The sequence below is a fragment of the Malaclemys terrapin genome, chromosome 7, assembly GCF_027887155.1.
Source record: "Malaclemys terrapin pileata isolate rMalTer1 chromosome 7, rMalTer1.hap1, whole genome shotgun sequence".
Classification (NCBI taxonomy): Eukaryota; Metazoa; Chordata; order Testudines; family Emydidae; genus Malaclemys; species Malaclemys terrapin.
The window spans coordinates 201,336-226,532 of record NC_071511.1 but is presented as its reverse complement, the minus strand read 5'-3'; the positions used below and the strand labels follow the sequence as shown (position 1 = coordinate 226,532).

Below are 25,197 nucleotides of genomic sequence, written 5' to 3'. Positions count from 1 at the left end.
TTTCCCACTCCTTAATGTCCTTCCTGTAAGCAAGCACCCAGTTCTCTAGATGGAAAGTGGGTTCCCACCAGCTTTTGGCACATTGACAGAATTCTCATCCATGAGACACCTCAGTTTCCCATTGGCTCTTCTAGCAGAGGTCAGACACTGGGATGATAATTTTAACTTTCTTTCATTATCCTTTTAATAATCATCAGCACCATGAAGCTTTAGAAATCTATAAGCATGCTTACACATGCCAAGCCAAGGACAGACTTTGCAGTAGCAGCACAAGGCAAGTAAGAACCCCCAAAATGTATCACTCTCATAATAATATATGCATAGACATCTGACTTGACAAAGTCGTGATGGAACCCATTCCTCCTGGGGCCACCATGACACATACGTGCCCTGAGTAAGGCACACTCTGGATGAACTTCAAAGCTCAGTGATTCAGCTTCCACCGAAGTCAATAGGAGATTTTCTCATTTACACCAGAATGGAAGGTGGCCGACCGTCTGCAAACATGAAAGGAGAAAGCCACCATTTGATCACAGGGGGTATGTTTTCCAAGTACAATGTCACTGCTCACATTTCTCTTTTCTTCTCTGCTGATATTAGCTGGGCTTAGTGACTGAATGGATAAACATTGCTGTGTAGAATTAAAACTCCAGAGCCACTGCTCACTCACTATGGATCTGGAACACTCAGAGCGACGACTGCACCTAAAGAAAAAGATTTAGGAAACCATCAGCATGCTCTCCAAAACTGAGGAGGGGATGCATTCTTTGGCTACAATATTGCTGTGAGCAGGACTCTCCCCAGCAAGAGTGGTAGGGAAACCAAACACACCAGCTACAGTAGTGACAACAAGCTAAGGCATGTAGCCTCAATAGCCCCAACAGTGCTATGGGAATCCAAATTTGGGCATGAATGGAAATCTTGGCCACACTGGGTACATTAGATACAGCACAACTTCATTTTGTAAATTATATTTACAGTTTACAGCTGAGTAAACCTGGCCACTAAGATTAAAGGTGGAGGTGAAAAACCTGAGAGGAATAAGGGACATAACAGAGGGTTATGAACTGAACACTGTGGCACTGCATAGACAGAAACAGAGAAAAGGATAGCCAAGTGGAAGTAGAACCATGTTTGATGAGAGCTGGAGTTCACAGCATTGCTGGCTCCACTACCAAGGACTGGAACAGAGTGTTGAAGGCTGAATGAGGAGAGAGGATGAGCCAGTAGCAGCAGAAAGGAGAAGGCTGTTAGCTGCATGGAACAGACTAGTTTCCTTGCTGTGGTCAGTGAAACCCAGACTGAGATCCACTGGGAAGAATACAGTGCATGGTAACTGAAGAGAAGCGCAGAACTGAGTGAAATGCAGTGGCTCCAATTTGCAGGAACTGGAAGGTGCCAGAGAAAAAGCAGTTGTTGACTAATGGTGGCATTTCAGGGAGGTAGTGTGGGGAGACAGAATCAGATGATAGAAGGATGAGGGATTAAAGAATGAATGAACTCAGAGGAGATGTATGTACCACATGCAGCAGCTAAAAGTATTCCAAGTAGGGCTATACAAGTCTAAATGCATGTTGCACAAGATCATGTAAATGTACGAATAGAAGAGTTAACATCATCGCATACTGTACCTTATTGGCATTTTCCAGTAAAACTGATAGAACTAAACAAAAGAAAATTAACTAGCTAATCCCAAATAATCATTTCTCTGAAGAGCCTTGTTGAGGAAGTGATCAGAGATCTTACCGTCCCTGGAGAACACACCAGCCACAGTATGGATCTTTCAGTGTCAAACACGATTCACAATCCAAGTACTGTGAACATTCTAATATGGGAACCTTTACCACCTGCCAGAGAAAGACAAATTAATCTAGTGAAATTCCAGCTGAAAACCCAGCAGCTCCACCCACAAGTCCTACAACTTCTGCTCATTCAACATCCTGTTAGCTAGTTTCAGATGATTCTGGTAAAGAAATAGGAGCCAAATGTTATGTTCAAAAGTGGCTGTTTCCCATATTAGTAGAAGAGAAATTTGTCCCATTGGATGATGTTGGCTGCTACAAAAATGCCAAGGCAGAGCTAAGACACAGGTTCTGCTATTATATAAACTACTAGTAATACAATCTTTTTCAAAGGCGGAAAACTCTGGTATTGTGAAAAGGTCAGATTTTAATGTCACAGAAAGACTGATGCACAATAGATTCCATCCCTCTTTTCTCACAGAAGTTGTTGCAGTACAGAGTTATGCAATGGATCCTTGATGACACCCTGCAGTATGTGCTTCAGTTCAGTTCCCAATAAATATTATAGTGGACTGCCTGGTCTAGTATAGTTAAGGTATAGGCCAGCTGTTTGTTTAAACCTCAATTCTTCTAAGTGCTCTAAAATCTACATAGTTACTCAGATTGCCTTGAAATTTGATATGGCTCATCGGGCACTGGTCAGGGTGTTCCAAATTTGTAGTCATTTTGACCAAGGGGTTCCCAAAATACAATCCCCCAAAAAAGTATTTTCTTAATGTTGACAAATTTTTGCCCAGACCTAGGGTTCAAACCATGGCTCTGATCCTGATACAAGGCTCTCACTCACTTGAGGGTTTCCCCCAAAGAGTACATGGCACCCACTAGCCTTCTAGGGGAGCAAAATTCAGAATGCTATTAGCTGAAGAGCTTGGCTCCTAATTTACCTTCATGCCTAATGCTCACAAGCAAATCATATTACACTGAACATGCAAAGATAGAGAAGCCAAGAGAGTTTGTAGTTTAGGAAGTTTAATGGTATCTAGATAGCTCATGGGGATAAGCAGATGACTTAGATACTAAACTGTGCCCAGCTAATGACACTTCAAATCCCCGGTAGAGCAAACATCTGGAAAAGGTCTGAGCTGGAAGGGCTACATGTTGCACGAAATGGTAGGGGAGAGGTTGGAGAAGAAAAGAAACACCCCCGTCTTCTCTCATGCATGTAAATTTACTAAGCCCATGTAATAAAGCTCTCAAGGTTTTGGGACATATAGACGATGTCTGAAATTTCTCTCACTGGCTCTGTTAACAACTACACACTTAAATGCATGATCATTATCCCCATTCCACTATCACAAAATGTACAGGAGAGAGAGAGAGGAGCACTTAGGAATCACAGAGTAATGGTGTTGAGAGACTCCTGCACTGCAACTATTGCTGGCTCTGGCAGTGGCCTGCTGAGTGACCTTGGGCAAGTCTCTTCACCTCCCTGACATTTTCCTTAATCAACCAGTGTTGTAGCCAACATGGAGGAATTCTACATTAGATCTTGACAGATAAAGAAGGTCTGATCACAGAACTAAAATTAATGGTAATTTAGGTACACGTGATCATGATTTGATCATATTTCTAATGTGGACCATTATAATAAAGTCCAGACCAGTGATATAAATATATACTTAGTGCTTTAAAAATACCAATTTCACAAAGCTGAAAACATTTATCAGACAAATCTGCTGGGAGGAAGAATTCAATCAGAAAAATATAAGTGATCATCCAAAATTGTTTAAGATCACTTTCACAGATGTCCAAAAAGCCACAATCCCACAGCTGAGGAAGAAGGGTTAAAAATCTGACCTGGTTTAGGGGGGAAGTGAAGGCAGCTATAAAAAAACTGAAAAAGATCTATATTTAATGGAAGAGAGGGGAAGTTGATAGTAATGAATATAAATCAGAAGCTAGGAATTGTAGAAAATTGATAAGAGAAGCAAAGGGACACGAGGAGACATCTATGGCTAACAGAATTAAGGACAATAAGGAGGCGCTTTTTAAGTACGTTAGGAACAAAAAGTATCCTAACAACGGTATTGGTCCACTGATAGATGGAAATGGTAGAATTATCATAAACAACACAGAAAAGACAGATGTCTTCAATAAATATTTCTGTTTTATATTTGGGAAGAAAATAGATGATGTAGTCATATCATATGATAACACACTTTCTATTCCACTAGTATCTCAGGAGAATATTAAACAGCAACTACTAAAGTTAGATATTATAAAATCAGTTGGTCCAGATAATCTGCATCCAAGAGTTTCAAAAGAGCTGGCTCAGGAGCTTGCTGGGCCGTTAATGTTGATTTCAATAAGTCTTGGAATACTGGGGAAGTTCCAGAAGATTAGAAGAAAGCTACTTTAAAAAGGATAAATGGGATGACCCAAGTAATTGTAGGCCTGTCAGTCAGACATCAACTTTGGCAAGATAGCAGAGCGGCTGATATGGGACTCGATTAATAAAGAATTAAAGGAGGTTAATATATTTAATGCCAAACAATATGAGTTTATGGAAAACAGATCCTGTTAAACTAATTTGATTTTTTTTTGATGATATTACAAGTTTGATTGATAAAAGTAATAGTGCAGATGTAATATCCGGAGACTTCTGTAAGTCATTTGACTTAATTAATTAATGGAGATATCCCATCTCCTAGAACTGGAAGGGACCTTGAAAGGTCATCAAGTCCAGCCCCCTGCCTTCACTAGCAGGACCAAGTACTGATTTTGCCCCAGATACCTAAGTGGCCCCCTCAAGGACTGAACTCACAACCCTGGGTTTAGCAGGCCAATGCTCAAACCACTGAGTTATCCCTTAGTAGGCATGACATTTTAAAACCTGAATGATACAAAATTAATATGGCACACATTAGATGGATTAAAAACTGGCTATCTGACAGGTCTCAAAAATTAACTGTAATGGGGAATCATTATTGAATGAGTGTGTTTCTAGTGGAGTCCCATAGAGATCAGTTCTTGGACCTATGCTATTTAAAGTTTGCAGATGACACAGAAATTGGGGGAGTGGTAAATAACGAAGAGGACAGGTCACTGACTCAGAGTGCTCTGGACCGCTTGGTAAACTGGGCACAGGTAAACAATGTGCATTTTAATATGGCTAAATGTAAATGTATATATCTAGGAACAAAGAATATAGGCCATACTTACTGGATGGGGGACTCTATACTGGGAAGCAGTGACTCTGAAAACGATTTGAGGATTGGTGGATAATCAGTTGAATATGAGCTCCCAGTGTGACACTGTGGCCAAAAGAGCTAATGCAATTCTGGGATACACAAATGGGGGAATCTCAAGTATAAGGTGTAAAGAGGTTATTTGACCTCTGTGTTTGGCACTTGTGTGACCGCTGCTGGAATACTGTGTTCAGTTCTGCTGCCACAATTCAGGAAGGATGTTGATAAACTGGAGAGGGTTCAGAGAAGAGCCATGAGAATGATTAAAGGATTAGAAAACATGACTCAAGGAGCTCTAGTTATTTAGCTTACCAAAGAGAAGGTTAAAGGGGAACTTGATCACAGTCTATAAGGACCTACATGGGGAACAAATATTTAACAATCTGCTCTTCAATCTAGCACAGAAAGGTGTAACGCAATCCAATACCTGGAAGTTGAAGATAGACAAATTCAGACTGGAAATAAAACGTAAATTTGTAATAACGAGAGTAACTAACCACTGGACAAGTTACCAAGGATCACAGTAATTCTCCATCACTGACAATTTTAAAATCAAGAGTGGATGTTTCTCTAAAACCTATGCTTTAGGAAATATTTTGGGGGAATCTATGGCTTGTGTTATACAGAAGTCAAACTAGATGACCACAATGGTCTCTTCTGGTCTTGGAATCTACGAATTTGTAAATAATCTATGGACCTGAGCCTCAGATTTCCCATATGTAAAATGGGGATAATGATGTAAAGTTCTTTGAGATGTATTTTTAATGAAAAGCGCTATATAAAAGTTAGGTCTTTTTGTTACTGTCTAGACACAGTAGTTTATCTACTGCAAACCTAGATGAGAACTGTGATGAACTGGGGTTATGTCTGTATAAATGATGAATTCTGATTGATATTGTGAAGTTGTACTGTGAAAACCTGCTTTATCATGAATGCTTATACGTATGTCGATCCACCATAGCTGACAGAACCTGTAGCGGTTACACACCAGACAGATACTACAAAAGGTGCTTAAGACCTAATGACCCTAGTCTGGTGAAAACATCTGGGAACAGTGAGTGAGTTGCATCCTTAGAAAACCAGTTTAGCTGACTCCTCTGAAGGGAGGGAGGGAAGGTAGGAGCAGTGGCAATTTACCAGGAGTAGAATAAAAAGACCAGGTGACCAGGAGAGGTTTAAATAAAAGAAATACACAAGAACAGAGGGAGTCAGACAAGAAGCAGCAGCTTGGGGCAAGAGAGAGCATGGTCACAGAAGCTGAATAAGGGGCTCCAAGGGAGAGGTCATTCAGCAGCCTCTGAGACAGGGAGTCTCTGCCCTGTTTCCTGAGGCCAGATAACCACAAGAACTCTGGACAACCCAAGGGATTCATACCCCAGCCAAAAGAATGCCCTGCAATGCTGAGGAAACTGAGGCAGGGACATGTGTTTAGTCCTGTGCTTTACATTATTATGTATAAAAGAGCATAAAGGCATTAGACTATACAAAGTGCATGTGTGTTGTCTGCTTCAGAACTACTGCATGGCCCTGAGAATTAAACTGTACATCAGAAACTTCACTTCTTTGGGGCAAAGTTTTGGGAGAGGGGGATGTTTATGTAACTGAGGTCAGTGCTGATCCTGGGTCCTAGGACAGGTGGGTTTGAAGCCCTGTGCTGCACATTCATCCTGCAGGGTTTAATGCAAGCCAGATGGGCCAATTAACAAATTAGGTAGCTAATTAAGAAGGCTCAGAAGGGGCTGCTGGGATAAAGCAGACACTCCCAGGAGAAAGGGAGGAATGAGTGGAGACTGCAGCCTGCAGTCAATCCCTGGGAAGAGGGAGGAGGCTTTGGGAACTGGTAGGCCTAGGAAGAAAAGGGAAACCAGTAGTCGGAAGCAGCCCAGGGATAGAGCAGTGAGGCTAGAGAGAGAGAATCATAGAATCATAGAATATCAGAGTTGGAAGGGACCTCAAGAGGCCATCTAGTCCAACCCCCTGCTCAAAGCAGGACCAATTCCCAGCTAAATCATCCCAGCCAGGGCTTTGTCAAGCCGGGCCTTAAAAACCTCCAAGGAAGGAGACTCCACCACCTCCCTAGGTAACGCATTCCAGTGTTTCACCACCCTCCTAGTGAAATAGTTTTTCCTGATATCCAACCTGGACCTCCCCCACTGCAGCTTGAGACCATTGCTCCTTGTTCTGTCATCTGCCACCACTGAGAACAGCCGAGCTCCATCCTCTTTGGAACCCCCCTTCAGGTAGTTGAAGGCTGCTATCAAATCCCCCCTCATTCTTCTCTTCTGGAGACTAAACAATCCCAGTTCCCTCAGCCTCTCCTCATAAGTCATGTGCTCCAGACCCCTAATCATTTTTGTTGCCCTCCGCTGGACTCTTTCCAATTTTTCCACATCCTTCTTGTAGTGTGGGGACCAAAACTGGACACAGTATTCCAGATGAGGCCTCACCAATGTCGAATAAAGGGGAACGATCACGTTCCTCGATCTGCTGGCAATGCCCCTACTTATACAGCCCAAAATGCCGTTAGCCTTCTTGGCAACAAGAGCACACTGTTGACTCATATCCAGCTTCTCGTCCACTGTGACCCCTAGGTCCTTTTCAGCAGAACTGCTACCTAGCCATTCGGTCCCTAGTCTGTAGCAGTGCATGGGATTCTTCCGTCCTAAGTGCAGGACTCTGCACTTGTCCTTGTTGAACCTCATCAGGTTTTTTTCTGCCCAATCCTCTAATTTGTCTAGGTCCCTCTGTATCCGATCCCTACCCTCTAGTGTATCTACCACGCCTCCTAGTTTAGTGTCATCTGCAAACTTGCTGAGAGTGCAGTCCACACCATCCTCCAGATCATTAATAAAGATATTAAACAAAACCGGCCCCAGGACCGACCCTTGGGGCACTCCACTTGAAACCGGCTGCCAACTAGACATGGAGCCATTGATCTGCTGGGCTGAACCCAGAGAAGAGGGTGGGCCCGGGTTCCCCTACCAGCCACTGGGTGAATGGCACCAATACAGTGAGCGGGAAGACTGCCCCAGACTATTGAGGAGCTAACCCCCCCAGAAGGGGAGAACACAGATAGTGACATGGCCAGAGGGCCAAGCCATGGAGAGGATATTGCGGTTCCTGAGGCTGCGAGAGGGGCTACAAGCAGATAGCAGAGACGAAATGACAGTGTGCAAACTGCAGCTGGGAAATGGAGGCAGCATCGGCCTCAAGCTAATCCCCAGAGTACCAGGAGAAGGCACCAGCCCAGCAGCGAGTGATGCGCCCTGTGACAAGCCCCATTTCCAAGACGTGGTAACAGTCCAAGAGTCAGTGCCCAGGAAACGTGCCAAAGAAGCCAAGGGAGGAAGCAGCGCTGCAGCCTGCTGAGGTTTTAGAAGTGTAACACATGTCAGGGGATCCAGAGCTCCGAAGCTTGGATTCTCCTCACAGCAGTCCTAGTGGATGGCCAGGAAGGAGTACTCGCTAGGATCTGTGACAACTACAACTGCCTAAATGGCTACTAACTCCTACAAACATTCCTCTTTCTGTTTTAAAAAAAAAAAATAGGAAATTCACTGATGGAAGGCCTCATTAATGCAGAGTTAAGGTTGTCTGGCGGTATCTCATGCCCTCAAAAATATCAAGTTCAGCAAAAGTCAAACCTTTGAAGGAGAGGAAATACAGAGTTAAGGTACACGCCAACAAAACGTTAAATCTGCCCTCTTTGAGTAAAGACCCAATACTTCCATAGCTCACATACCTGCACTCTGCTTTTCCAGAAAGTGCATATCACTCAGGGAATTGGGCATGTGACAACTGTAGCAGAGTAATATGCCTTCTCTTTTCTAAGGCAAAATTTGTTTTTAGGTGAGCTGTTCTGAACAGGAGCTACCTACACTATTCTACACTCAAGCATTGGGCAACCACACACTGGTTAAATTTTACAACTCCCTCACCCCCTTTTACACCCCCTTCATTCTTACTCATAGGATTCCCCCTAACATTACACTTTCATTTACCTATCATTAAACACACTGACTGGGTTTCATATCCCATCTCACTGCTGACAATCGCCATGGCAAACAGAGCCCTGTACCCCCCTCCTGACGCAACCTACACAACTCAGTGTTGAACTGATGCATTCCTTTGATCACATATGGTGGAGCAAAGACTTACATGTCCTCATATCACCATCATAGCTCTGTGATGCTCCTCAAAGAAATCTCCAGACCTCTTCAGATCACAATCACATCTCTATCAAGCTGCTCCAGCTAATGCCTCCACTATTCAGTATAGCTATTAACACAGCGAATGCAGAATGCAGTTAATTCCCTGGGGCTATTCCCAGCCCGGGGGGGGGGAGGGGCTGGGGTGGCAAGGCAGAATTAAGGTTGTGTTGGTGTGTACTTTAACACTCAAAGAAGACAAGACCGCTAAGGAGATGGTCCATCAATGGCTGTTAGTGAGGATGGGCAGGGATGCAAAACCATATTCTGAAGTGTCCCTAGCCTCTGTTTACCAGAAGCTGGGAATGGGCGACAGGGGATGGATCACTTGACGGATCAAAGGATCACTTGAAGAGGAGACACTAAATGAATTTTTTGCATCAATCTTTACTGCAGATGACGAGAGGGAGATTTCCACATCTGAGCTATTCTTTTTAAGTGACAAATCTGAGGAACTTTCTCAGATTGAGGTGTCAATAGAGGAGGTTTTAGAATAAATTGATAAATTAAATAGCAATAAATCACCAGGACCAGAAGGTATTCACCCAAGTGTTCTGAAGGAATTTAAATGTGAAACTGCAGAATTACTAAATGTGATATGTAATTTATCGCTTAAATTAGCCTCTGTATCAGATGACTGGAAGATAGCTAATATAAAGCCAATTTTTAAAAAAGGCTCCAGAGGCCCTCTTGGCAATTATAGGCCAGTAAGCCTAACTTCAGTACCAGGGAAACTGGTTGAAACTATAGTAAAGAACAGAATTATCAGACACACAAATGAACATGAAAAGTTGGGGAAGAACCAACATAGCTTCTGTAAAGGGAAATCATGCCTCACCAATCTATTAGAATTCTTTGAGGGGGGGTCAACACGTATTGGATAAGAGTGATCCAGTGAATATAATGTACTTGGACTTTCAGAAAGCCTTTGACAAGGTTTCTCACCAAAGGGTCTTAAGCAAAGTAATCAGTCATGGGTTAAGAGGGAAGTCCTCTAACAGATGAGTAACTGGTTGAAAGATAGGAAACAAAGGGTAGGAATCAATGGTCAGTTTTCACAGTGGAGAGAGGTAAATAGTGGGTTCCCCCAAGGAGTCTTACTAGGACCAGTGCTGTTCAACATATTTATAAATTATCTGGAAAAGGGGTAAACTGTGAGATGGCAGTTTGCAGATGATACAAAATCACTTAAGATAGTTAAGTTCAAAGCAGACTGTGAAGAGTTACAGAGGGATCTTACAAAACTGGGTGTGTGAGTAATAAAATGGCAAATAAAATTCAACGTTGAGAAATGCAAAGTCATGCACATTGGAAAACATAATCCCAACTCTACATACAAAATAATGGAGTCTAAATTAGCTGTTACCACTCAAGGAAGAGATCTTGGAGTTATAGTGGATAGTTTCTGAAAACATCTGTTCAATGTGCAGTAGTCAAAAAAGCTAACAGAATGTTAGTAACCATTAGGAAAGGGATAGATAAGAAGACAGAAAAGATCATAATGCGACTTTATCTATCCATGGTACACCCTCACCCTGAATACTACATGGAGTTCTGGTCGCCACATCTCAGCTTGGAAAAGAGATGACTGAGGAGGAATTTACGACAGTTACTAACCTTTCTATAACTGTTGCTCTTCAAGATGTGTTGCACATGTGCATTCCACGTTAGGTGTGTGCACACCCTGCGCATAGTTGCCAGAAATTTTTCCCTCAGTGGTACACATCAGGTCAGCTCTAGCACCCTCTGGTGCCATGCGCTCATGGAGCAGTATAAGGGGACTGGCCAACCCCACACCTTCTCAGTTCCTTCTTGCCAACTAACTTTGTCAGAGGGGTAGGACAGTGGGTCATGGAATGGACATGTCAAAACATCTCAAAGAACAATAGTTACAGAAAAGTTAATAACTATCTTTTCTCCTTCGAGTGCTTGCATAGGTCCATTCCATGTTAGGTGACTCATAAGCAGTACCCTAGGAGGTGGACTTACAGTTCATGGACATGAAGACTGCAACATTGCCATACCAAACCTGGCATCATCAATAGCTTGCTTGGTCATGGCATAATGGGAAGAAAAAGTATGCACCAACAACAAGGTCGCCACTCTGCAAATGAACTGGACTGGGATCTGAGCCAGGAACACCACTGAGGAAGCTTGTGCTCTCATAGAATGGGCAGTCAGGATTGCAGGTGTTGGGATGCCCACCTCCTCACAGCATGTGTGAATGCAGGAAGTGATCCAGGATGAAATTCTCTAAGCCGAAATGGGTAGGCCTTTCATCCTATCTGCTATTGCCACAAAGAGCTGTGTGGATTTACGGAATTGCTTGGTCCTTTCTATATGGAAAGCTAGGCCATGCCTAACATCCAGCATGTGCAGATGCTGCTCCTCCCTATTCTTGTGAGGTTTCGGGAAGAAAACTATCAGGAAAATGGTCTGATTACTATGAAACTGTGAAACCACTTTCGGGAGGAATGCGGGTTGGGAGCGAAGTTGTACCTTTGTCCTTAAAGAACACCATGTATGGGGGTTCTGAAGTAAGGGCACTAATCTCTGAGACCATCCTTGCTACCAGAAAGGTGACCTTCCAGGAAAGCTACAATAGAAGGCACGATGCCAGCAACTCAAAGGGAGGGCCTGGGAATCTTGGCAGGACCAGATTTAAGTTCCACAGGGGAATGGGTTCCCAGATCTGCAGGTATAGCCTTTCTAAGCCCTTGAGGAAGCGAATGGACATTTCGTGTGAAAAAACTGACTGACACACCACCGGAGGGTGGAAAGCTAAGATGGCTGCTAGGTGTACTTTAACAGATGAAACAGCTAGGACTTAGTGTTTCAGCTGAAGAAAATACTCCAGCAGAGTCTGGAAAGTGACCTAATGGTCGAGAGGCCTCGATTGGATGACCAAACGGAGAAACACTTCCACTTGGTGAGGTAACATGGCAGACTTGCTCCAAACAGGCGTTTAACTTCCACATGGTCAGGTGGAGGGTGTTGAGGTTCGGGTAGAGCATTCAGCCATGATCTTGCGAGATCAGGTCCAGGAGGGGAGGGAGTGGCATTGGGGTCGATACTGACAAGTCCAATAACATATCAAAGCAGTGCTGGCGTGGCCAGGTTGGACCTATAAGAATAACTCTTGCCCTGTCCCGGTTGACCTTCAGTAAGACTTTGTGCACGAGAGAAATGGGGGGAAAGGCATGGAACAGGTGCTTTGCCCAAGGGAGTAGGAAGGCATCATTGAGTGAGCCTGGTTTGTGGCCACACAGAGGGCAAAACTGTTGACATTTCCTGTTCTGCCTGGTCGCAAACAGGTCTATCAGGGTATTTCCCCACCACTGAAAAATGATCCTTGCTATGTCGGGGCAAAGGAACCACTCTTGGTGAGAGAAGAAAGACCTGCTGAGCTGAACTGCCAGTTCGTTCTGGACTCCTGGAAGATGAGAAGCTTCAAGGTGGAACGAGTGCTTCACGTAGAACTCCCACAAGCGAATGGCCTCTTTACAGAGGGGGAAAGAGCGGGCCCCTCCCTGCCTGCTGATGTAAAACATGGTGGCTGTGTGGTCTGTAAGGACTTGTACAAGCTTGCTTGCAATGTAGGGTAAAAACACCTAGCATGCTAGGCAGACCGCTCTGAGCTCTCTGACATTTATATGTAAGAAGAGCTCTTCCTGGGACCACAGACTTGGTATCCTGAGGTGCCCCAGGTGAGCCCCCAACTCAGCTTGGATGCATCTGAGATTACAAATATTGAGGGCTGGGGTCTGATGAAGGGAACGCCCAAGCCTACTGACCGGGAGTCCCTCCCCACCAGTCAAGGGGGGCAGGAACTACGAGCACCAAGTCCAAATGATGCTGTTTCGGTAAGTACACCAAGGCTGACAAAGCCTGAAGGGATCTGAGGCGCAGCCTCGCGTGCTGCACCACTTGTGTGCACGCAGCCATGTGACCCAACAGCCTGAGGCAGAAATTGGCTATTGTGACTGAGTGGACTTTGACCTGACATATCACTGACTGGAAGCAGGCTTCTGGGAGGAAGGCCCTGACTCAGGTAGAATCGAGCACCACTCCAATAAACTCTATTCTCTGTACAAGGAGAAGTGTTGACTTCTGCTCGTTTATCAGCAGGACCAGTGCTCGAAAGGTTATTTGGACAAGATAGATTCTGGCTTTCACCAGGGTCTCGGACCTTGATCAGCCAGTCATCGTGGTATGGATATACTTGCACCCCTTGCCTTCACAGGAAGGCTGCCTCTACTGCCATGCATTTCATGAAGACCCGAGGGGTTCCTGAGAGGTAAAACAGGAGGACGGTAAACTGGTTGTGGGTCTGGTTCACGATGAACCTGAGAAACCTTCTGTGGCCTTGGAAAATGGAGATGTGGAAATAGGAAACTTTCAAATTGAGGGCGGCATACCAGTCCCCTGGATCTAGGTAGGGAATGATGGAGGCCAGAGAGACCATGCAGAACGTCAGCTTTTTGAGATAACTGCTGAGGCAAAGCAAGTCTAGGATGAGTCGAAAGCCCCCTTTGGAATTAGAAACAGCAGGAATGAAATCCTTTTCCTCTCAGATTCTGAGGTATGTCCTCCACAGCTCCTACCCAGAGGAGGGCTTGGACCTCCTGGGATAAAAGTTGCCCGTGAGAAGGGTCCCTGAAGAGGGACAGAGATTGGGGGCAGGAGGGAAGGGTGGAAATAAACTGAGGCATATAACCTTCCTCCACCATACTCAGCACCCAACGGTCTGTGGTGATAAGGGACCATCCCAAGCTGAAGTGGGAGAGATGGTCCAAAAACAATAGGGGAACAGGATCCGGTATAGGAACTGGTATAACACCCTCAGGCACCTCATCAAAAGTTCTGTTTGGAGCCTCCTGAATATCTGGGAGGGCCAGGTAGCAAGACTGAAGCGGACAGGAGCATTTGTCTGTGCCTATAACCTCTGCTTCACTTTTTGAACAGGTCCTGACAGGAGGCAGAGGTGAAAAGAGGGCCAGTTGTTGGGTCTTGAAGTGCTGTCTTGAAGTGCTTCCTTGAAGGTGCCGGGGCATAGAGACCCAGGGAATTGAGGGTGGCTCTGGAGTCCTTCAGGCTGTGGAGCCTTCTGTCTGTTTTCTCCGAGGAGAGCGAAGCTCCCTCAAATGGAAGCTCCTGAAGAGACTGTTGAAACTTAAACTCTGATATAGAGTCCCAGACGTTGAAATTGTATCTCCCTAGCAATACTACTAGTTGGAGATGTGGAGCTGTAAACCACCAGTAGAATAAACCTTTCTATTAAAAAGGTCCAGCTTTTTTTATTCTTTTGCCTTAGGGGTGGCCCCTTGCAGCCCCGCTTGTCTCTTTCATTGGCCTTCAAGACCAGAAGGGACCCAGGAGCGGGGTGGGAGTATAAGTACTCGTAGCCTTGGTGGGAACAAAGTACTTCTTCTCTGCTCTCTTTGAACTGGGGGCCAGAGAGGACAGTGTGTGCCAGAAGGTTTTGACTGGCCCCATGATGACCTCATTGAGAGGTTGAACCACCTTCAACAGGGCCACCGCAGCCAAGATGTCGAACAGGCTGCATGAGGACCTCCACTTCCAGGCCTAAGTTCAAGGCCACTCTTTTCAATAGCGCCTTCTGAGCCTTGAAGTTGTCCTGGGGCCTCAAACACGGACATCAAACATCCCTAACACTGCCTTGTCTGGGGAGGAGGCCTACACTGGCAGGTGGCTCTCCTTCTCTCCTTCTTCACTGACCAGAACCCGCTGCTCAAGGGCCTGGGTCCGACGCTGCATGGTGTGACCGAGGAGTCCGCCTCTCCGACACCATCAAGTAGGAACAGCCTGAATGAGGGCCAGGCATCGGGGGAGGAAAAACCCCACGGGTTTCAAAAAGGCCACTGCATTTGCATGGGCCAATGCCCACTGCACCAGGCACTTGGAGGAACCCCCGTACCAGGATTCACTGCCATGTAGGGCTGACTGGTGGGGCACTGGTAACGGCCCCTTGGCTGGGTGCACGACTCCACTTCAGACTCCAATGGATGAGTCATCTTTCAGGGACCAAGGAGATGCTGTACCTGTCAGCTCCAAGAGCCAGTGCCGAGGATCCGGGGATTGGTGCGAAAGTGGGGAAGCCTGTGTCGACATCAGCAGGGCCACTTCCCTCTAGATGGTACTGAGGGCAACATGCTCTCTTCTGTTTGCCCTCATCGCCGGCACCAACTCTTGCACTGCCCGCAATAGTGGTACCGAAAGCACCAGCAAGTCCCTGGCCGCAATGGACGCATCCCACCATCCCGCAGGCACCATGATGTTCCCCAGGTGCCAATGGCTGATCCGGCACTGCATTCAACACAGCCTGCGAACAGGGTGGAATCGATGGTGCAACCAGCAGAGCAGGGGCAGGGCAATGGCCAGACACAGACAGCACTCCACTGCGCTCCTTGTGCTTGTTCTTGCTTGTTCTTTCTGAGATCTAGGGAATGCCACCTCTCAGACCGCTGCTTCTTATCCTTCTTTCTCAGCACCAGTGCGGTGCCAAGAGTCCTGTGCAGCAGGAGGAGCACTCCTTACTGACACCAAGGTACTTGGCACCAAGTCCGACCAACTCGGCTCCAAAGTTGGTCTGAGTTCCCTTCCATCAGGAGAGATTTTAACCTGGCTTCCCAATCCTTCTTCATAACCCAGCTTCAACTGGCAGCAGATCTGACAGCGATCTCAAACATGAATCTCCCCCAGGCACTTTAGACAGCTGGAGTGCAGGTTGCTCACAGGCATGGGCTTGCCGCAGGAGGCACAGGGTTTGAAGCCCGGAGACTGGGGCACGTCCAGGTACGAGAGCGGTGGAAACGCAGCTAATAGTTGCGAGAGTCCAACTAAGTCTGCTGGTTGGAGTCTGCTACAGACCACCAGACTAGGGGGATGAGGTGGACGAGGCTTTCTTCTGGCAACTAGCAGAAGTTGCTAGATCATAGGCCCTGGTTCTCATGGGAGACTTTAATCACCCTGATATCTGTTGGGAGAGCAATACAGCGGTGCACAGACAATCCAAGAAGTTTTTGGAAAGTGTAGGGAACAATTTCCTGGTGCAAGTGCTGGAGGAAACAACTAGGGGCAGAGCTTTTCTTGACCTGCTGCTCACAAACAGGGAAGGATTAGTAGGGGAAGCAAAAGTGGATGGGAACCTGGGAGCCAGTGACCATGAGATGGTAGAGTTCAGGATCCTGACACAAGAAAGAAAGGAGAGCAGCAGAATACGGACCCTGGACTTCAGAAAAGCAGACTTTACTCCCTCAGGGAACAGATAGGCAGGATCCCCTGGGAGAATAACATGAAGGGCAAAGGGGTCCAGGAGAGCTGGCTGTATTTTAAAGAATCCTTATTGCGGTTGCCGGAACAAACCATCCCGATGTGTAGAAAGAATAGTAAATATGGCAGGCGACCAGCTTGGCTAAACAGTGAAATCCTTGCTGATCTTAAACGCAAAAAAGAAGCTTACAAGAAGTGGAAGATTGGACAAATGACCAGGGAGGAGTATAAAAATATTGCTCAGGCATGCAGGAGTGAAATCAGGAAGGCCAAATCACACTTGGAGTTGCAGCTACCCTGTTTCCCCGAAAATAAGACAGTGTCTTATATTAATTTTTGCTCCCAAAGATGCGCTAGGTCTTATTTTCAGGGGATGTCTTATTTTTCAGAAATGAAAAATGCCTTATTATCGGTGGATGCCTTATTATCGGGGAGGTCTTATTATCGGGGGGATGCCTTATATTACAACGAGAGGCAAAACTGTAAGTAGGCCTTATTTTCGGAGGATGTCTTATTTTCGGGGAAACAGGGTAGCAAGAGATGTTAAGAGTAACAAGAAGGGTTTCTTCAGGTACGTTAGCAACAAGAAGAAAGTCAAGGAAAGTGTGGACCCCTTACTGAATGAGGGAGGCAACCTAGTGACCGAGGATGTGGAAAAAGCTAATGTACTCAATGCTTTTTTTGCCTCTGTCTTCACAAACAAGGTCAGCTCCCAGACTGCTGCACTGGGCAGCACAATATGGTGAGAAGGTGACCAGCCCTCTGTGGAGAAAGAAGTGGTTCGGGACTATTTAGAAAAACTGGACGTGCACAAGTCCATGGGGCCGGATGCGCTGCATCCAAGGGTGCTAAAGGAGTTGGTGGATGAGATTGCAGAGCCATTAGCCATTATTTTTGAAAACTCATGGCGATTGGGGGAGGTCCCAAATGACTTGAAAAAGGCTAATGTCGTGCCCATCTTTAAAAAAGGAAAGGAGGAGGATCCGGGGAACTACAGGCCAGTCAGCCTCACCTCAGTCCCTGGAAAAATCATGGAGCAGGTCCTCAAGGAATCAATTATGAAACACTTAGGGGAGAGGAAAGTGATCAGGAACAGTCAGCATGGATTCACCAAGGGGAAGTCGTGCCTGACTAACCTAATTGCCTTCTATGATGAGATAACTGGCTCTGTGGATGAGGGGAAAGCAGTGGATGTGTTATTCCTTGACTTTAGCAAAGCTTTTGATACGGTCTCCCACAGTATTCTTGCCGCCAAGTTAAAGAAGTATGGGCTGGATGAATGGACTGTAAGGTGGATAGAAAGCTGGCTAGATTGTCGGGCTCAACGGGTAGTGATCAATGGCTCCATATCTAGTTGGCAGCCGGTTTCAAGCGGAGTGCCCCAAGGGTCGGTCCTGGGGCCAGTTTTGTTTAATATCTTTACTAATGAACTGGAGGATGGCGTGGACTGCACTCTCAGCAAGTTTGCAGATGACCCTAAACTAGGAGGCGTGGTAGATACACTAGAGGGTAGGGATTGGATACAGAGGGACCTAGACAAATTAGAGGATTGGGCCAAAAAAAACCTGATGAGGTTCAACAAGGACAAGTATAGAGTCCTGCACTTAGGACGGAAGAATCCCATGCACTGCTACAGACTAGGGACCGAATGGCTAGGTAGCAGTTCTGCAGAAAAGGACCTAGGGGTCACAGTGGACAAGAAGCTGGATATGACTCAACAGTGTGCTCTTGTTGCCAAGAAGGCTAACGGCATTTTGGGCTGTATAAGTAGGGGCATTGCCAGCAGATCGAGGAACGTGATCGTTCCCCTTTATTCGACATTGGTGAGGCCTCATCTGGAATACTGTGTCCAGTTTTGGGCCCCACACTACAAGAAGGATGTGGAAAAATTGGAAAGAGTCCAGCGGAGGGCAACAAAAATGATTAGGGGTCTGGAGCACATGACTTATGAGGAGAGGCTGAGGGAACTGGGATTGTTTAGTCTCCAGAAGAGAAGAATGAGGGGGGATTTGATAGCAGCCTTCAACTACCTGAAGGGGGGTTCCAAAGAGGATGGAGCTCAGCTGTTCTCAGTGGTGGCAGATGACAGCACAAGGAGGAATGGTCTCAAGTTGCAGTGGAGGAGGTCCAGGTTGGATATTAGGAAACACTATTTCACTAGGAGGGTGGTGAAGCACTGGAATGGGTTACCTAGGGAGGTGGTGGAGTCTCCTTCCTTGGAGGTTTTTAAGGCTCGGCTTGACAAAGCCCTGGCTGGGATGATTTAGTTGGGAATTGGTCCTGCTTTGAGCAGGGGGTTGGACTAGATGACCTCTTGAGGACCCTTCCAACCCTGATATTCTATGATTCTATGAAGGCCTACCTGAGAAACAACAACTGGTTGAGAAAGAAAGAAATGGGATAGAGAAACAGCGAAAAACACCGAGAATCACCTGCTGAAGCAGGAGGAACAGTTCCAGCAATCATTAGCGGTGGTAAGAAGGAACCGAGAGGGTGCGGGGTCAACCAGCCCCCTTATACCGTGCCATGAGTGCGCGGCACCAGAGGGTGCTAGAGCTGACCCGACCCGTACCAGAGGGAAAATTTCCTGGCAACTGTGCGCAGAAGAGAGGTCTATAAAATCATGAATGGTGTGGAGAAAGTGAATAAGAAAGTGTTATTTACCCCCTAGGGGAAGGTAGGTCACCAGCTGTTGAGGTCTCTTCCTCTCCCTGGAGAGAGGGCTGAGGATTGAAGGACACTGTAGGCAGATGTGCTGCACAGGGATTGTGAAGATGGCTTGGTGGTGGTTACATAAATAAAAACCTCACAGAAGTGTTGACAATGAAGAGACATCCAAGACTGGGAGTGAACCCAAGGCAAGGCGGGAAAGGAGCTTGCCCTGTTACAGACCCTAAGTTCTTTTTCTCCACACTGCTAACATATCTGTTACTATCTAACTGTTGGTCTCTGTAGCATAACAACCCCCTTTTATGCTCATCCATCATTGCTGACATAACTACATGACTGGTGCACAAGGATGCACAAGGGCTGAGAGACCAATCCCTGGGATGGCAGGATTCCCATCATATTTCACAGCCATGGCATGAGGCCAGGCCCGTGGCCACAGCCTGAGGCTGACTACAGACACCACTTTCCCTCAGGGCATACTGTGGGCCCCAAGTGCTTTCATTCCTTTGCAGTAGAGATTTCATTGCTCTCACCATTGGCTGGGTCATGACGTACAGGTGCTGCTGCGACTGGTCAAAGAGCAGGTCTCCACTCACCATGCTGTTCAAGTGGATGACTAGAGAAGCATATGTATTAGCATCGCCCATTGCTCCTAAGTACACCTGTAAGAGACAGAGTCGTAGTCGGCAGGCAGGCAAAATGAAGAGGGAAGTGGGTGGCCAGACAGGTTTGTGGGCAGCTGCTGTTTGTCTTATCTCCTTGTTACATCTTGTCATAAACTAGACTGTAATTATTCTGGAGCCCAAAACAATGGGCTCCCACAGCCTGATTGGTGGCCCTAGGTGCTACAGAAATGTAAATGTATAACAATAACGGGGAAAGGAGATATACAAATGGATGAGCAGGTAGGTATGTGGGCAGGAGAAGGGGAAAGTGAGCTTTTGCAAACAGATTTGAGGGCTGATGGGCAGACAACTGAACAGGCAGAGTGGAGTCGATAAGTCAATAAGTGAACAAGTGGTCTGGTGGATGGGAGAAAAGTGAATGAATGAAATTAGCAGGGCAATAATTGCCACCTCCTGGACATAGCTATTGACTGATGAGGTGCTTAAATCACAATATTTTTCAGGATAGTTTGTGTGTTCACAGGGTGTAGGATGTCCCATCCTGGCCACGTCAGTCCCATGAAAACCCTGAGATTATAGCTGAGGTGGTCAGTCATGGGTATCTGGGAACCATAAACTTGCTGTGGAAAGAACTAGTTATCCAGCCACTGAGTGACCATCATGAGAGAACATGCTGTAATCACATCCATCACTGCTGCCTACTGGGAACACTAAGGTCTGGAGTCGGGGGTTGGTGGTGAGAGTTTCGGATCTTGGTCCTTGTGGTACTAGGAAGGGGGAGACAAGGCAGGGAAATGTTGGGGAAAACAGCTGGAAGATGTAGTGAGGAAAAGAGCCTCCCCGTTAGCTGAGGCTGTTTTTCCATTATATGTCACACAAGTTTGCATTCAGGGGGGTGGAGTTGAACCTACACTTCTTTGGAGTTACCATAGAACAGCAGTGGTGAGAATTGCTCTTCTTTGCTATGTGGGCAAAGGTGAAAGTGGGCCGGTACGGGCTGGTATGCCATACCAGTAAGAGGTGGCTGCTGGTACGGGCCTGTACATAGGTGATGTTAAAGTGCTGCCGCGCATGGCAGCACACTAAGATTGCTGCCCCTTTTGCCCCCCCAGGGGCTGCCGGGGGAGGGGAGCGGGGCAAAAGGGGCAGCTGCCCTGGGTCCTGGTGATTTAAAAGGGCCTGGGGCTCCTGGCCACCGCTGTCACTACTGCGGCAGCAGCCAGAGCCCCGGGCCCTTTAAATCGCCACCGGAGCCCCTGCCGGCATGGGCTGGGTAGCACTGAAGGGCTGGCTGAGGGAGGCTGAGGCCCCGCCCCTTCCAGGAGCCCTGAGCCGGGCCCCCGTACCAGTAAGACTTTTAAGTTACTTTCATTCATGTACATGGGGCTATGAGATTGGGACCATCTCTTTCAGCAATGAATCTCTATGCCTTGACAGTAGACATTGCAACATGCTCTACCTGGGGTATATCTTAAATCAACTCAGAAACTGAAAAGTGTGGAAACTGTGGTAACCTAATTGGTATGTGGTGTGCCTCTTGCTAGCAGCATATGGAGCGTTTGTTCTAGGGTCTGTACTGGCTGCCTACAGGTTTCCAGGGGAAATTTATAGGAGCTAAGTTTGGTTTATAGAGACCTAAATGTCGTAAGTTATATTGCATTGAGGAAGGATGACCGTGTGGTTAAGGTTCTGGACTGGAACTCAGGACACCTGGGTTCTGTTCAAAGCTCTGTCACAGGCTGTGTGTGACCTCAGGCAAATCACTCTGTGCCTCAGCTCTCCATATGTAATGGGGAATATTCTTTATTTCAGGGGATTTGTTAGGAACAATTCAGTGTTTCTGAGGCTTTAACGACATGGTCAGAAGGACCAAATAAGCACCTAGACAGAGATATACTGCTGTAACTGTGGCCAGTAAAGGCACCTGAATGGTTGTCCTGTTGGTATAAGAGAGAGGGAACTGCCAGCAGGGTATTCTCCATGAGGGGCCTCCATTTGGAATTTATTCTCATGGCTGATCTCAGATTGCACTAATCTGTCAGCAACCAAGGCCTCATCTATGTATTCAAGGACGGTTGTGATACAAGACACAAAAGGGATGAAGGATGGTTGAGTAGTTAGTATGCTAGCTTGGAACTTAGGAGACCCAGAGTCAATTCCCTGCTCTTTCACAAACTCCTATATGACTGTGTGTAAGTCACTTGGGCCCAGATTCCCAAAGGTATTCAGGCTCCTTCCATTGTTAGGAAGTGGGTCATTTGTGGGTCTTGGCCTTAGTCACTCCATGCCTCAGTTTCCCATCTGTAAAATGGGATAAAAGCATTACACTATCTCACTGGAGTATTGTGAGGATAAACACATTAAAGATCTCAGGTGCTCAGATACTCTGGTAATGACTGCCATATACCTAAGAAAGATCACTGGCATTTGCGGGTGGGTTGGGATGGTTGGTTATTTTGTGGTTTGGGGAAAATGAAGGGTTTTTTTTAAGAGAGTAATTATTTTTAGATACAGGCCCAGGATAGAGGGCTTTTTCTTTGTGTTACAAATGTATGTATTTATATGGCAGACTCAAACACTCAGTGGCAATCCTAGAGCTGGACACTCAAAGAAGAGTTTTAAAGCAAGAGTAGAGTACAGCTCTTAAAAGCATTGCAGAGTAGCACCAGTACTGGCTCAGAGAAGATTATAACCGAAACTGTGTTTTGTATAAGCAGTTCTGCTTATTCTTAGGGATCCACGTCAGTCATTGAGGTCACGGAAGTTATGTATTCCGTGACATTCCATAACCTCCGGGCCTTCTGCAGTGGCCAGTGTGGCTGACCCTGGGGTCGCCCAAGCAGCTGGCCACAGGGCCACAGGGCCAGCTGCTCAGGCGGCCCCAGGGACAGCCACACTGGCCACTGCCGGAGTGGCTCTGTGGCCAGCTGCACTGGCTGCTGCTCAGGCAGCCCTGGGCAGCAGCCACTTCAGCTGGCCCCAAGGACTGCCTGAGCAGTGGCCCCAAGGGTGGCCAGAGCATCTGCTACTCAGCGGCCGCCTGCAGCTGGTGCCACTGGCTTCAGGGCCCCCACCCCCGAGAGGTGCCCCCCCCCGACCTCCTCCCCCTCGAAAGCAGCAGCCCCCCAGCTAAGATTTAGTCAGGGGTATTTATAGTAGAAGTCATGAACAGGTCACAGGCCATGAATTTTTGTTTATTGCCTGTGACCTGTCCATGACTTCTACTAAAAATACCCATGACTAAATTGTAGCCTTACTTATTCTTAATTGACAGCATGCTGAGTTTGAGCACAAGCCATCAGATGGCGCTGCTATCCAGCAGAGACTTACTTCTCTGGAACAATGAATGGGCAAGACAGAAGTTGTTTCAGCCCTTAGTAATAATAGATTGTGGCATGTGAGTGACAAACATCACAGGGAGGCAGAACAATTCAGTGTCTTCTTGTAGGTTTGTCAAGATAATTGATCTGAGTGACTAAACAGTTCTACTTTGGGAATTATGATTCTCTGCAGTCTTTCCCAAGCCCCAGTGAAGTAGATCAGCATTAATGTCCTGAATTTGCATAGGAGGAAATTGAGGAACAGAGACATGATATGTCACCTAGGGAGTTAGTGGAAAATCTGGGAACCAAAGCCAGACCCCAACTCCAAGATTCATAGATTCTAGGACTGGAAGGGACCTCGAGAGGTCATCGAGTCCAGTCCCCTGCCCTCATGGCAGGACCAAATACTGCCTAGACCATCCCTGATAGACATTTATCTAACCTGCTCTTAAATATCTCCAAAGATGGAGATTCCACAACCTCCCTAGGCAGTTTATTCCAGTCTTTAACCACCCTGACAGTTAGGAACTTTTTCCTAATGTCCAACCTAAACCTCCCTTGCTGCAGTTTAAGCCCATTGCTTCTTGTTCTATCCTTAGAGGCTAAGATGAACAAGTTTTCTCCCTCCTCCTTATGACACCCTTTTAGATACCTGAAAACTGCTATCATGTCCCCTCTCAGTCTTCTCTTTTCCAAACTAAACAAACCCAATTCTTTCAGCCTTCCCTCATAGGTCATGTTCTCAAGCCCTTTAATCATTCTTATTGCTCTTCTCTGGACCGTCTCCAATTTCTCCACATCTTTCTTGAAATGCAGTGCCCAGAACTAGACACAATACTCCAGTTAAGGCCTAACCAGCGCAGAGTAGAGCGGAAGAATGACTTCTCGTGTCTTGCTCACAACACACCTGTTAATGCATCCCAGAATCATGTTTGCTTTATTTGCAACAGCATCACACTGTTGACTCATATTTAGCTTGTGGTCCACTATAACCCCTAGATCCCTTTCTGCCGTACTCCTTCCTAGACAGTCTCTTCCCATTCTGTATGTGTGAAACTGATTGTTCCTTCCTAAGTGGAGCACTTTGCATTTGTCTTTGTTAAACTTCATCCTGTTTATCTCAGACCATTTCTCCAATTTGTCCAGATCATTTTGAATTATGACCCTATGCTCCAAAGCAGTTGCAATCCCTCCCAGTTTGGTATCATCTGCAAACGTAATAAGCGTATTGTCTTTGCCAATATCTAAGTCGTTGATGAAGCTATTGAACAGAGCCAGTCCCAAAACAGACCCCTGCGGAACCCCACTTGTTATACCTTTCCAGCAGGATTGGGAACCATTAATAACTACTCTCTGAGTATGGTTATCCAGCCAGTTATACACCCACCTTATAGTAGCCCCATCTAAGTTGTATTTGCCTAGTTTATCAATAAGAATATCATGCAAGACCGTATCAAATGCCTTACTAAAGTCTAGGTATACCACATCCACCGCTTCTCCCTTATCCACAAGATTCATTATCCTATCAAAGAAAGCAATCAGATTGGTTTGACATGATTTGTTCTTTACAAATCCATGCTGGCTATTCCCTATCACCTTACCTTCCAAGTGTTTGCAGATGATTTCCTTAATTATGTGCTCCATTATCTTCCCTGGCACTGATCTGTAGTTTCCTGGGTTGTTTTTATTTCCCTTTTTATAGATGGGCACTATATTTGCCCTTTTCCAGTCTTCTGGTATCTCTCCTGTCTCCCATGATTTTCCAAAGATAATAGCTAGAGGCTCAGATACCTCCTCTATTAGCTCCTTGAGTATTCTAGGATGCATTTCATCAGGCCCTGGTGACTTGCAGGCATCTAACTTTTCTAAGTGATTTTTAACTTGTTCTTTTTTTATTTTTATCTTCTAAACCTACCGCCTTCCCATTAGCATTCACTATGTTAGGCATTCCTTCAGACTTCTCGGTGAAGACAGAAACAAAGAAGTCATTAAGCATTTCTGCCATTTCCAAGTTTCCTGTTACTGTTTCTCCCTCCACACTGAGCAGTGGGCTTACCCTGTCCTTGGTCTTCCTCTTGCTTCTGATG

The 25,197-nt window shown here is 46.2% G+C and overlaps 1 protein-coding gene across 6 annotated transcripts in view; it reads right to left on the bottom strand.

Annotated features, from left to right (window-relative positions):
• The window catches only part of PLXNB1 (plexin B1), a 220,053-nt gene that overhangs the window by 74,709 nt on the left and 120,147 nt on the right, over positions 1 to 25,197 (bottom strand). For 4 of the 6 annotated variants that reach the window (XM_054034114.1, XM_054034118.1, XM_054034119.1 and 1 more), the window contains 3 exons: positions 19,695 to 19,823; positions 1,747 to 1,847; positions 572 to 704 (listed from right to left, as the gene is read on the bottom strand). In XM_054034114.1, coding sequence (XP_053890089.1) covers positions 572 to 704; positions 1,747 to 1,847; positions 19,695 to 19,823 — 363 coding nt within the window. The remainder of the gene's footprint in view (positions 1 to 571; positions 705 to 1,746; positions 1,848 to 19,694; positions 19,824 to 25,197) is intronic. The other 2 variants (XM_054034116.1, XM_054034117.1) reach the window with 2 other exon arrangements.